Here is a 12,844-nt window from a genome sequence, read left to right as displayed (position 1 = left end):
CAGTCTTCATTTACTGCCAGATGGGGCTTGAATCTAGATTCCAAAACTCAGAGACAGGAACTCCACCACTGCACCACCAATGTTTCTATGGAAGTCTGTGAAAACATTGTAGATGTCCTAGCCACAACCTGCCAACGTTGTTGATTCCGAAACTATTCTGTTGGATTGAACATTTTCTAATCCACATGTGTAGAAATGTTATTATGCACCCGCAGGAACAGATGAGATGTAAAACTGGGCCTCCTAGATCAGAGGTATGTTACCACTTCACCACAACAGCCATCAACATCCGCCCACATACTCATCAGAGAGACAGTCCCATGTATGGATTCTCTACTAAATTGAATAGATGAAATCTATATTCACAGGGAGTTTTAAAAAAAGGGAGGTGATCTCATAAAATACTTAAGGAAAATGACAGCATAGATTGTGAGAAACTGTTTTCCCTGCTTTGGGAATTTAGGACAGGGTCTCACAGACTCAGAATAAAGGGTCAGTCAATTACGACTAAAATAAGGAGAGAATTCTTCATTCAAATGGTTATGAAGTTTTACAGTTCTCTACCCCAGAGAGCTGAGCTCAGTTTTTGAGTCAATTTAAGTTAGAGGTCAATAGATGTTTAGGTACCTCAGGAGATATTGATGAAATGTGTAGCTGAAATAAAAGATTAGTGAAGACCTTGTTGAATGCTAGAGCAATTTGGAAGGGCCGAATGGCTTACTTCAGCTCATATTTCTTGTTATATCTAGAAAGACTCATGATGTTTATAAAATGCTTTCCGGCTAACCAATGCCCATTCCTGACAATTCATTGTAGGAACTCATGCTCTTAGGAAATATTATTCCTACTGACAATCTGTAAGTAGATAAACATTGAGAAGCAAGTCATGCGACTGAACCGTACTGGACATCACTTTAACCCAAAAAGACAGTGATTCACTCAGAATAGAAGTTTACCTCAACAATTGTAACTTCATTCCTGCTGCCTGATATCTTTAGAAGTTTGCAGTAATAGTGCAGTACTCCCTTGGTATCGCAGTATGGTGTCAGTTAAGATTAAACAGGATCTGAATTGATACATTTTAACATACAGGCAGGAATGCAATAACTGAGTCATACTGACAGCTTGGGACAGGTTTACTGTCACCTGTGAACCCACTGCTATCATTTGCTAAATACAGCTAATTGCACTATCAAATGCTATCACTCTACTCCCTAATCATCAAGTTACTGGTTATCTCAAACACATTTTCACTTAGCTCACAGGACAAGAAATCTACTGCAGCAAAGTTTATTCCATAGTTTCTTAACTCTTTGAAGGTGAATTATTGTGATGGTGAAATCATGATATATTTTGTACTGTACAGTATATACAAAATTTGTATTATGTTACATGCCAGGCTCTTATTATCAATACAACTATGATTATGACTAAAAAAAATTAATTTAGAATTAAAATATTTATTGAATGTGACCTACCCCCACAATAATTTACTGTTCTGTTCTCATACATTCTCTCCTACTCTTTCAACTTCATGCCGTGAAGATCATCCTTATCTTTACATTTCTCAGTTGAAAAGAAAATTCACATAGATTGAAACATACGATGGTTAAATATTACTTGATTTTGAATGAGGATGGCATCTGATCAAGAGTCTCGGCTCTTTATATAAATCTTGATAAATATTGTTCTGTAAATCTAGTGTATAAACCCTTCTGTATGGCTAGAACTTTAATAAGTTTATGAATTAATTATTAGGGACAGAGTTCCAGGGTTTTGACTGCATAAAGGAATGGTGAGAGCATTCCAAGTCAGGATGGTATGTGACTTGGCAGGACATTTGCAGTTGATGGTGTTCCCATACACTTGCTGTCTTTCTCCTTCAAGGTATTAGATGTCCTGGGTTTTGAAGATGTTTTTTAATGGAAAGGACTGAGGCAAACACCATCTAATTCATTAATTCTTGTAAAGGAGAAAATCTGCCGTCATTAATTGGTCTGATGTAGGTATGACTCTTGTCCCCTCAGCAAGGTGATTGTCACCTAATGTTCCATTGAAGTTGGGGGGTTGGGGGGGGGGGGGGGGGGGGAGGGCTGGGGCATGATACTTAATTGATCAATCTATGGACAAAATAGGGATTAACAATTTTGTCACAACGGAAATATTGTCAAGAGTGATTTTTTTAATGTTGAGAGAGAGTGCAGGAGTGATTTACTCCAAAGGTACCAAGGCTGAGAGGCTTAAGTTATGTAGAGACACTGAAGAAGTTCTCCTTTGAGCAGAGACGAGGAGGAGGAGATATAATAGAGATGTTCAAAATCATACATACACAAGTACATTTATAAGGACTCTTACAGCATGTGGTACTGTACCTACCTCTGAGCCTGGAGGCCTGGGCACAAGTTCCACCTGTTCCAGAGGTGTATAATAAGATCTCTGAACAAGTTTATTAGAAAATATCTATACAAGTAAGGAACAGGAGGACCACAAAGTCTCCTTCTGCAATTAGTTTTTCTAGCCTGCTGTGTCATTCAGTAAGGTCAGGGCTGATCTGATGACTCCACATTTGTGTACACCAGTAACTCATAGATAGTAACGATAATAATAACATTTCACCTTCCTGCTTATCAGGAATGTATCTACCTGTGCCTTAAACATATCTAGAGTTTCTGCTTCCATCACCTTTGATTCCAAAAGCTCCAAGACACTGTGTGACAAGAGAAAAAGGATCACAAGCAGCCTTACGGGAATAAATAAGAAGCTGTTTCCAAGGGGTAGAAGGGTTACAACATTTAGAGACATTTGGATAAGTACGTGAATAGGAAATATTTGGAGGGATATGGGCCAAACGCAGGCAAGTGAGACTAGTTTGGTCAGCATGGAATGGTTGTACTGAAGGGTCTGTTTTTATCCTGTATAACTAAAAGAGTACAATTTAAGATAATTAGCAGAGATTTGAATTTTTTTTAAAACCTTACAACCTTCAATCAGTAGGAACTTTCAGAGAGGAAACTGATACATGAAAGGGAGGAAAAAAATATTTGCTGTATGGGCAAAAATGAGAGTGGGAAACAGGAACCTCTCATTCAAAGACCTGGCCATGGACCCCATGAGCTGAATCGATAAAAACTGCAGACGCTGGAGATGGGTGGCACAGTGGTTAGCACTGCTGCCTCACAGCACCTGAGACCCGGGTTCAATTCCCGACTCAGGCGACTGACTGTCTGGAGTTTGAACGTTCTCCCCGTGTCTGCGTGGGTTTCCTCCGGGTGCTCCGGTTTCCTCCCACAGTCCAAAGATGTGCGGGTCAGGTGAATTGGCCGTGCTAAATTGCCCGTAGTGTTAGGTAAGGGGTAAATGTAGGGGTATGGGTGGGTTGCGCTTCGGCGGGTCGGTGTGGACTTGTTGGGCCGAAGGGCCTGTTTCCACACTGTAAATCTAATCTAGTCTAATCTAATCTGAAATAAAAACAGAATTTAGGGGAGAAAACCCAGTGGGTCTAACAGAGAGAGAAAAAGGAATTCAAGTTCTTGTCCCAAGTCCTGAAGAAGTCATATTGGACTCACAATGTTAACTCTGTTTCTGTTTCCACAGAGGCTGCCAGTCTCCAGGAACTATCCGGTTTGATTTGTATCCAGCTGTTTGTGATGTGGGGGGAGTCTGTGTTGGTCTGGGGTGGAGAGAGTGAGGAGTCACACTACACCAGGTTATGGTCCAACAGATTTATTGCAAATCACAAGCTTTCGAACTCTTCCCTCTACTTCACTTGGTGAAGGGGCAGCCCTTCAAAAGCTTATGTTTTCAAATAAACCTGTTGGACTATAAACCAGTATCATGCCACTTATCCCTCAATCTATTCAGATGCAAACCTTGACCCGGGTAGGACTTGAACTCAGGCTTTCAGATCCGGAGGCACTTTCAGTTTTTAAGGTCAACGTTGTTTTCAATCAATTGATTCAGAGGGGAACACACACACACACATACAGATATATATATATATAGAGAGGACACACATCACACATATATATGGAGGAAGTGGAACTTGAACCCGGGCCTCCTAGCTCAGGGGAAGGGACACTACCACTCCAGCACACCAGCCCTCACTTTGTTTTGGGTTTTGCCTTTAAATCCTTTCCCAGCCTCTCAACAGCAAAACTGAGCCTTCATCCGCGTGCCCGGGAGCGTGCCCTCTGGGGGGTTAGCGGTGGCGCGCGCGGCGTGCGCGCCCCTTGCAAGGAGGGGGGCGGGGGGGGAGATGGGGGGCTGTCCCTGGGGGTGGGCGGTGAGAGCTGTGGGGGTTGGGGGGCGTGTGCTGGATTGTCGCTGAGTCCCGCCGTGCGGAGGGCGGCTGTTGCTCCGCTTCCCCGCTCTGCTGCCGGAGAGAGAGAGAGACAGATAGAACGAAACTACAGAATTTTTAAAACAAAAGGCAGACATTAAATCGGGACCGTTTTGAAAGAGCGATCCGACTCGAACTTCTCGTCTTCTGAAGAAGGGATGATGACAGCGGGAGAGAGTGAAGCCGGAGTAGGGAGCGAGGAGAAGGTAACAATGTAGCAGGCCACCATGGCGGAAGATACTTTGTAACACTTTCTCCGCTAAGTGAAGGGGATTTCCCAAGAATTTTTAAAAAAAGGCAACAAATGTTTCATTGTCAACACTTTTGTAAAGTTCTCTCCCGGGCTCCAACTCCAAACTCTCAGCTCTGAGAGTCACTGGACTCCAACTCCAAACTCTCAGCTCTGAGAGTCACTGGACTCCAACTCCAAACTCTCAGCTCTGAGAGTCACTGGACTCCAAACGTTAACTCTGTTTCAAAAACAAAAACAGAATTTGCTGGAAAAGCTCAGCGGGTCTGGCAGCATCACAGATTGTTTTTACCTCTGATTTACAGCATCTGCAGTTCTTGCGATTTTTATTGAGTAGTTAATTATGTTTCTGTCTCTCCACTGCTGCCAGAGTTTCTCCAGCAACTTATATTTTTGTTTCAGATCTTCAGTTCTTTGATTTGTTTTGCCACCTGGCTGCTCTTTTCACGTTTCTTTTTCAAATCACATTTCCTTTACATGAGGCTTCTGTTGACAAATTGCCTCCCTTCCTCAGGATTCAGAGCATAGATTTGTTTGTTTGTGAGGGTGGGCTAATGGATGCTTGGAAATGTTGGGACTGGAGCTAAGGGTTTAAAGGTCTGCCCTCTGTCCCACCCCCATTGTGTGGGGTGTGGGGAAAAGGAGGCGGTCTTTCAGTCCCTCACAATCATTCTCTGCTATGATCTGCTTTCACCATCCTGACTTGGGACTGATGTGATCCCGAGGAGAAAGTGAGGACTGCAGATGCTGGAGATCAGAGCTGAAAATGTGTTGCTGGAATCCTGAAGAATGGCTCATGCCCGAAACGTCGATTCTCCTGCTCTTTGGATACTGCCTGACCTGCTGCGCTTTTCCAGCAACATGCTGATGTGATCCCTCCAGTGTCACTGGGTTAAATTCTGTCATTCCCTTTATAATAGTTCTGTGTGTGTACCTACACCCAGAAGAATGCATTGGCTCAAGTTGATGGCTCACCATGATCTCAAGGGCAATTAGGGATGGGCAATAACTATTGACCTAGCCAGTGGTGCTCACTTCGCATTAATTTAAAAACAAATCATTTGGAGCATAGATGACCTAGAACTTAAGTCCATGGTACATGTGTGGAATGAGCTGTCGGAGGAGGTGGTGGAGGCTGGTACAGCATTTAAAAGTCATTTCGATAGGTACATGAATAGATCAGGCAGCATCTGAGGAGCAGGAGAATCGATGTTTCAGGTGGAAGCCCTTCATTAGGAAGTCCTGATGAAGGGCTCCTGCCCGAAACGTCAATTCTCCTGCTCCTCGGATGCTGCCTGACCTGCTGTGCTTTTCCAGCATCGCAATCTTGACTCTGATCTTCAGTCCCCACTTTCTCCTGGTACGTGAATAGGATGGGTTTAAAGAGATATGGGCTAAATGCCAGCAAATGTGCTGTACCACTCTGGCTCTGTGACCTCTCACCTCTCTGGTGTTATGGACAGATTTGGAAAATAACACAATGAGCTGGAGGAGGCCCTGCAGCTGTCTGAGCTCTGCCTATAACTTATCAGGAGTACTGTGCTGTTACCTTATATAAAGAATGCAGATATGTTGGAAACTATTCAGAAAAGGTTCACTTACCTAATGGAATGAATGAATAAATAGGTTGTCTTATTGAGGAAATGTTGGACAGATTAGGCTTGTATCTGCTGGAGTTTAGAAAAAAAATCAAAGGGGATTTGGTTGAGAGATAAAAGTTATTGATGGCTCTTGTCAAGGAAGAGCTGAAGAGGATGTTTACTTTTTTTGGAGACTGAAGAACTCGAGGTCACCATTTAAAATAGAGATTAGGTGAATATTTTGAGGTTCATGAATGTTTGGGACTTTCTTCCTGAAAGGTAGTCATAGAGATGTGTAGCATGGTCCAGCTCATCCCTGCTGACCAACTATCCTAAATAAAGCTAGTCCCATTTGCCATATCCATCTAAACCCTTACCAATCAATTACCCAATTAGATGCCTTTTAAATTTGTTCTGATGGATGTCAGGCAGAAAGGTTATTGGGGGTAGGCGGCAGTGCAGTTTTGTGGTTATAATTCATCTTGTGCCTTAAGTACATGATCTTATTGAATGGCAAAGTCGGTTTGAGGGGTCTGAATAGTCTATTCCTACTCCTCATTCATATGTTTGTGAAAGATCATGACTAATCCAAGTTCCTACACTGTCTCCATATCCCTTGATTCGTTAGAGCCCAATAACCAATCAGGGCTGAGTTGATGAAATGGCCTCTTCCTGTGCTGTAAGTTCACAATAGCTGATTGTTACTGGCTGAGTGGGCTGGAAAATTTGTGAGATTCACCACCCTTTGTCAGAAGAAATTTCTCATCCGACCCAAGATGCTGAATCCCTTATAGTGAGATAAGTTTGAGAACACTCCAACCAGAGAAAGAGGCTGGTAGCCTCAGGCCAAAGGTTGCCTTGGAGGTTGAACTTCCTTTCAGTAAAATCAGCTCTATTTTTTCTAAATCCCAAGAGCATCGTCCCATTCCATTCAGTTTCTCCACCTTGGCAGCCCTTTCATTAAAAGTATAATAAAGAGAATCTTTGTACCCTTCCCCTAGCAAGGTGGGTTTAGCTTTTCTTGGGTAAGGAGATCAAAGCCTTTCTTACTGATCTCCAATTTCCTCGCAATAAAGGTGAACATACTAATTGTATTTGCAGCTGCTTGCTGTATCTGTAAGTTGACATTCTCCCCCCACCAAAAATGCCCATTTGCAAACTTGGGTTTCTGTGTCAGCTGTAATGACTCATTTTGTCTCACCTCTAAACCTGAATGCACTCAGTCTTTCAAGTTACACTGACTTAAAAATTATCCTGAGTCGGATAGAATTCCAGCAAGGAACCTGTGACTTAAGAACACAAATGAGGGAGAAAATAGAAAAGTTTGCAAAAAGTGGAGTAGTGTACTACATTGGGGTGGCACAGTGTCTCAGTGGTCAGCACTGCTACCTCACAGCGCCAGGGACCTAGGTTTGATTCCAGCCTCAGGCGGCTGTCTGTGTGGAGTTTGCACGTTCTCCCCGTGTCTGTGTGGGTTTCCTCCCACAGTCCAAGCTTTGCAGGTTAGGTGAATTGCCTGTGCTAAATTACCATTACTTCTCAGGGATGTGTAGGTTCAGTGCATTAGTCAGGGGTAAATGTAGAGTTATAGGGTAGGGGAATAGGTCTGGGTGGGTTACTCTTCAGAGGGTCAGTGTGGACTTGTTGGACCAAATGGCCTGTTTCCATCCTGTGGGGATTCTATGATAATTGTAAATAAGAAACAGAATGCAAGTCTGTATTTCCAGATTCCTCTTGCGACTCCAAACCCATCCTCATTCTTGTAAATTCTGGAAGTGTTTGGGCTATGGCAAGTGTGAGCCACACCCTTCCAATGTGGAGAGAGATTGGGCTGGAAGTCATTAGGTTTGTAACTGACAGGGGAGCAGCTACCAGCTGAACCCTCACTGCCAACCTGTTTGAGAGCAGCAGGAAGGGGAGGTAGGAAAAAAGGAAAAAGCATTTCCACAAGAAAACTCCAATTTCTCCCAGCAGCCAGCAAGGCAGTGTTTGAGAAGAATATTTGCAGTGAGCTACAGCTGCCTCTGTAAACTCCTCCTTGAAGCTGACAGTGGTCTTTTGTGCTATTTTTAGACTGGTGTATCATGTGATATCCAAGGTCATTTAAGGATTGTTGTCAAAGTTCTGCTGGTTTTTGCTGTCTCTGGAAAAATTGTTGGTCAATCACCTTTAGCTTCTATTTGTAGAGTCATAGAGATGTACATCATGGAAACAGACCCTTCAGTCCAACCTGTCCATGCCGATCAGATATCCCAACCCAGTCTAGTCCCACCTTCAAGCACCTGGCCCGTATCCCTTCAAACCCTCCCTATTCATATACTCATCCAAATGCCTCTTAAATGTTGCAATTGAATATTAAATGCCCTGTAATAAAATGTTAGTTCTTGTTATCTGTTGGTATTTTTTCTCCTTGGGTTGACTGTTGAAACTCATGGAATAATCTGTGAGGCTTGTCTCCACAACACAGTCAGGTGGGTCAAAATTGCATCATCAGTAACATGACAGCACAATTGTCAAGCTAGATGGTGCATGTTTGTACTGTGGAAATTTATAAATTAATTTAATAGCAAGTAAAGAATGCCCCCAGTTCTAGCCTTCACTCGTTGACTTTCTGTTAGAAAAACTCTTGAGAATGTTCAGTTTTAATCCCTCCACTATTGGAGGTCATGATCTCAGCTGTCAAGGCTCTAGGTTCGCAGATACCTTCGTAAATCCCTCCATCTTTCTATCTAGCTTTATCTTTTAAGAGTCTCATCAAGACCCACAACTTGGTCATTTTCCTTAGTATCTCATTATGTGGCAGTGTCGAATTTTGTCTTTGTGAAGCTTTTCCAACATTTTTATGGCATTTAATGCTTCTACGTAGCTATGTAGCCTTGTTGACATTGTCCCAAGGAAGGATGCAGTCCCGGTTGTCGATGGTATATCAAATCATTGGTAAGTTGGAACTTGGTAAATAGCCGACCAGATATCCAAAATAAATCTAGTCCCATTTGCCAGCATTTGGCCCATATTGCTCCAAACTCTTCCTATTCATATCAGAACTGAAAAGAGACAGAAATCAGGTTTTAAGCCATCCAGATGCCTTTTAAATGTTGCAATTGTACCAGCCTCCACCACCTCCTCTGGCAGGTCGTTCCATGCACACACCACCTTCTGCAGCCTTCCATCCCTTTTAAACCTTTTTCCCCTCACCTTAAACCCATGCCTTCTAGTTTTGGACTCTCCCATCGTGGGGAAAAGACTTGACTATTCACCCTATTCATGCTCCTCATGATTTTATCAACCTCTACAAGGTCACCCCTCAGCCTCCGACACTCCAGGGAAAATAGCCCCAGCCTATTCAACCTCTCCCTATGGCTCAAACTCTCTAACCCTGACAACATCCTTGTAAATCTTTTCTGAACCCTGTGAAGTTTTACAACATCCTTCCCATAGCAGGGAGAATTGCACACAGCATTCCAAAATTAGCCCTACCAATGTCCTGTGTAGCTACAACATAACCTCCTAACTTCTACACTCAATGCACTGACCAATAAAGGCAAGCATACCAAATGCGTTCCTCACGATCCTGTCTACCTGGGACTCCACTTTCAAGGAGCTATGAACCTGCAATCCAAGGTCTCTAACATGAAATGAGTGGTGGAAAAATTAATCCTTTCTTCCTGAGCGACATTTATGGCCCAATCCCTCTCATACTTAGGAGGGCTATTGATGACCCCTGTGAAAATGGAGAATTAAGTTCAACATTTGGAGGTTGTAATTTTACCTTTACTACCTTCATTACTTTATGTCATGTGCCAGTTATTGAAATGTTGCGTGAAATTTAGCACATTAATTGCAGTTAGTTAGTATGCAGTGCAATTAGGCTGCTAATGTTATTTAGTAAATAGATCATACCCCAGAGTTTGATTACGAGGCTGTAATCTGATCCAGAGCTTGGGTGATATAACAACTGGGGCGATTGAAATTGAAGCCATCAACAACTCATCTGAGTTCTGTTTGAGTGTAAGAATCGCTGGAGAAAACATTGAAAGCACTCAGCATGTCAGAGGGATAGTGAGAAAGATATATCTTGTGCCATTCTGTCGAAAAATGCTGCAGCAGTAATATAACAGTGCTGATTAATCACAGCAAGTTTCTTGACCAAAGAGCCTCCAGCAGACCCAGATGTGAAACGAGAATGGAGAACTTTGTTGACTGTAGGTCTTCTAACTCCAAAATCATGGTGCACTCACCAGGCATCAGGTTTCAAATTATTCATGCACAATGTAGATTTAGTGCAGTCTTTGTAGAGGAAGCTTCAGTCAGGCTTTGAAGTCATTAAGCTGCGTCTCTGAATGTAGATGAGTGATGACACCTCTCTGTACCATTCATTCACCTGTCCTACCTCAGAAGCAGGGGTTCAGAACTTGCTCCTTGTCAAACCTGCTCAGAGACCCTGAAAATCAGAGGATCATGTTGCTTAACCTTATTTATCATGAAAGTGATATCCCAATAATCCATTGTAAATTGAACACCAAAGCCATTCATGTGTCATTTGGACTCAACCTTTGTTTCTTGTCTCTATCCAATGCCACTCATTTGATTTTGCCTTTAGAAATATATGAGTTAATTTTTCCTGCCCTTTCCACTATCACAAGCCTTACCTTTAGTTCTTCCTGTCTCATCACTCCTTTCATTGACTTAAAACCTGATTTCTGTCTCTCTTCAGTTCTGATGAAAGATTATCGACCTGAAATATTCCTCTTTGTGAATGCTGCCAGACCTGCTGAGAATTTCGTTTTATTTTTAGTTTGACTTCCAATCTCCCCAGGATTCTACACTGGGACATTAAAAATGATTGATTATTGAAACGATACATCTCAGGATTAATCAACAGATTTATTATCGATTGTAGCTTGAATTGGTCTTTTCAAATGTGTGAACAATTACAAATCCTAGGTGGGGTCTCATGGTACAGGGATAATGTCCCTACCTTTGGGACAGAAGGCCCGGGTTCAAGTCCCACCTCAGGATATGATGGCCATCGAGGTGTGATTTAACATTTCAAGAAGGGTTGATAAAAATAAGATACAAATTTTATTGCAGAGTACTATCTATGTTAGTGGCAAAATAATCCTTTTGTTTGGTAAATTTGGAGAAATGGGCTGAAATAACACAGCGTGTATATTTTCAAACTAAACTTTTAGACCTCTGCATTCTTTGTACTGTGCACAGGACTGTATTGATTTTGAATTGAGTATTATCTGTTAGAACAGTGCATCTTTGTTTCCTGTGAGCAAAGCTGGAGAAAGTGTCTGATAGCATTGAATAGGAGTTTCTGTGTGTTATACAGTTGGAGTTTGCTCTTTAGTTCCAGTCTAGATTTGGGAATGTTTGTAAGGAGCCTTCTGTACAGCTAATAAGTCTGTAATCTAATCTTAAATTTAAAATGTGGAGTATTTTCCAATCTCTTTTCTTGATCTCTTGGAAGCAGTGACTCATTTGGAGTATGCGTTCACATGTGCTGGGATAATCTCACTGCTAATTTAACTCACAACTGCAAGTCTAAATAGTGAATGATAACCAGCTCTTTGAACTTTGTGTAGGAGAACAACATTGGCTGGAGTGATCCTGATCCAAACTGCCAAAGGGAAATAGGTTTATCTGGAACATAATTCAATAGAATTAGAATTAGGTTTATTGTCACGTGTACTCAAGTACAGCAGTACAGGGAAAAGTGTACAAAGTCACTCCTCATGATGCCATCTTCAGTACAAGGTACTAGATACAAATCTTAGATACAAAATAGAGAAACAATGAAAAAGAAATTACATTATCTTACAGTGGTTCATAGTAAAAGTTAGAAAAATAAGAAATAAAGTTAAAAAGTTAAGCATTAGTCAGATAACTAGATTACAGATGAACATTATATTCTGGATTAGTAGTGCTGGAAGAGCACAGCAGTTCAGGCAGCATCCAAGCAGCAGTAAAATCGACGTTTCGGGCAAAAGCCCTTCATCAGGAATACATGTATTCCTGATGAAGTGCCTTTGCCCGAAATGTCGATTTTACTGCTGCTTGGATGCTGCCTGAACTGCTGTGCTCTTCCAACACCACTCATCCAGAATCTGGTTTCCAGCAACTGCAGTCATTGTTTTTACCTAAACATTATATTGTCTATTTTTTAGCATTTAAAAAAAAACCCTCTGTTTAGTTTCCCACCATCCCCCGGCCCTCCCACAAATTGAAGCATTTTCTACACCTATCATCTATTTTCTACAGCCCCTCATTTAAAAGGCGTCTGGATGGGTAAATGAATAGGAAGAGTTAAGAGGGATATGGGCCAGGTGCTGGCAAATGGGATTAGATTAGGTTAGGATATCTGGTCAGCATGGATGAGCTGGACCGAAGGGTCTTTTTCTTACACATCTCTGACTCTGACTCTATGAAATAGTATGCCTTTTTTTAGCAATTAGTGCATGGGAATCCCTTTAGCTCTCAATTTAATCTCTTATTTTTTCAAGGAATATGTGGCCTGTTTAATCTCCTTACAAAATTCACAACATCACCAGTAGATGTCCATTTTAAAAAAGTCTTTCTGTAATTTGTTTGTGTTGCTACCCAATTCATAGGATCTCTCGTGTGTCTGGGGTAAAAGGAAGTTTAATGTTTGTGTGTTTAGGTACCTCT

At 41.9% G+C, this 12,844-nt stretch overlaps 1 protein-coding gene across 3 annotated transcripts in view; it reads left to right on the top strand.

Annotated features, from left to right (window-relative positions):
* The first annotated feature begins 4,305 nt into the window (after window positions 1–4,305).
* usp28 (ubiquitin specific peptidase 28) overlaps window positions 4,306–12,844 on the top strand; it is an 85,719-nt gene continuing 77,180 nt past the window's right edge. For all 3 annotated transcript variants that reach the window (XM_060847060.1, XM_060847059.1, XM_060847058.1), the window contains exon 1: window positions 4,306–4,545. In XM_060847060.1, coding sequence (XP_060703043.1) covers window positions 4,498–4,545 — 48 coding nt within the window. In that variant the 5' untranslated portion in view covers window positions 4,306–4,497. The remainder of the gene's footprint in view (window positions 4,546–12,844) is intronic.

This window comes from Hemiscyllium ocellatum, chromosome 29 (genome assembly GCF_020745735.1).
Source record: "Hemiscyllium ocellatum isolate sHemOce1 chromosome 29, sHemOce1.pat.X.cur, whole genome shotgun sequence".
Lineage (NCBI taxonomy): Eukaryota > Metazoa > Chordata > Chondrichthyes > Orectolobiformes > Hemiscylliidae > Hemiscyllium > Hemiscyllium ocellatum.
The sequence above is the reverse complement of the archived record's forward strand: the minus strand, read 5'-3'. Positions and strand labels throughout refer to the sequence as shown.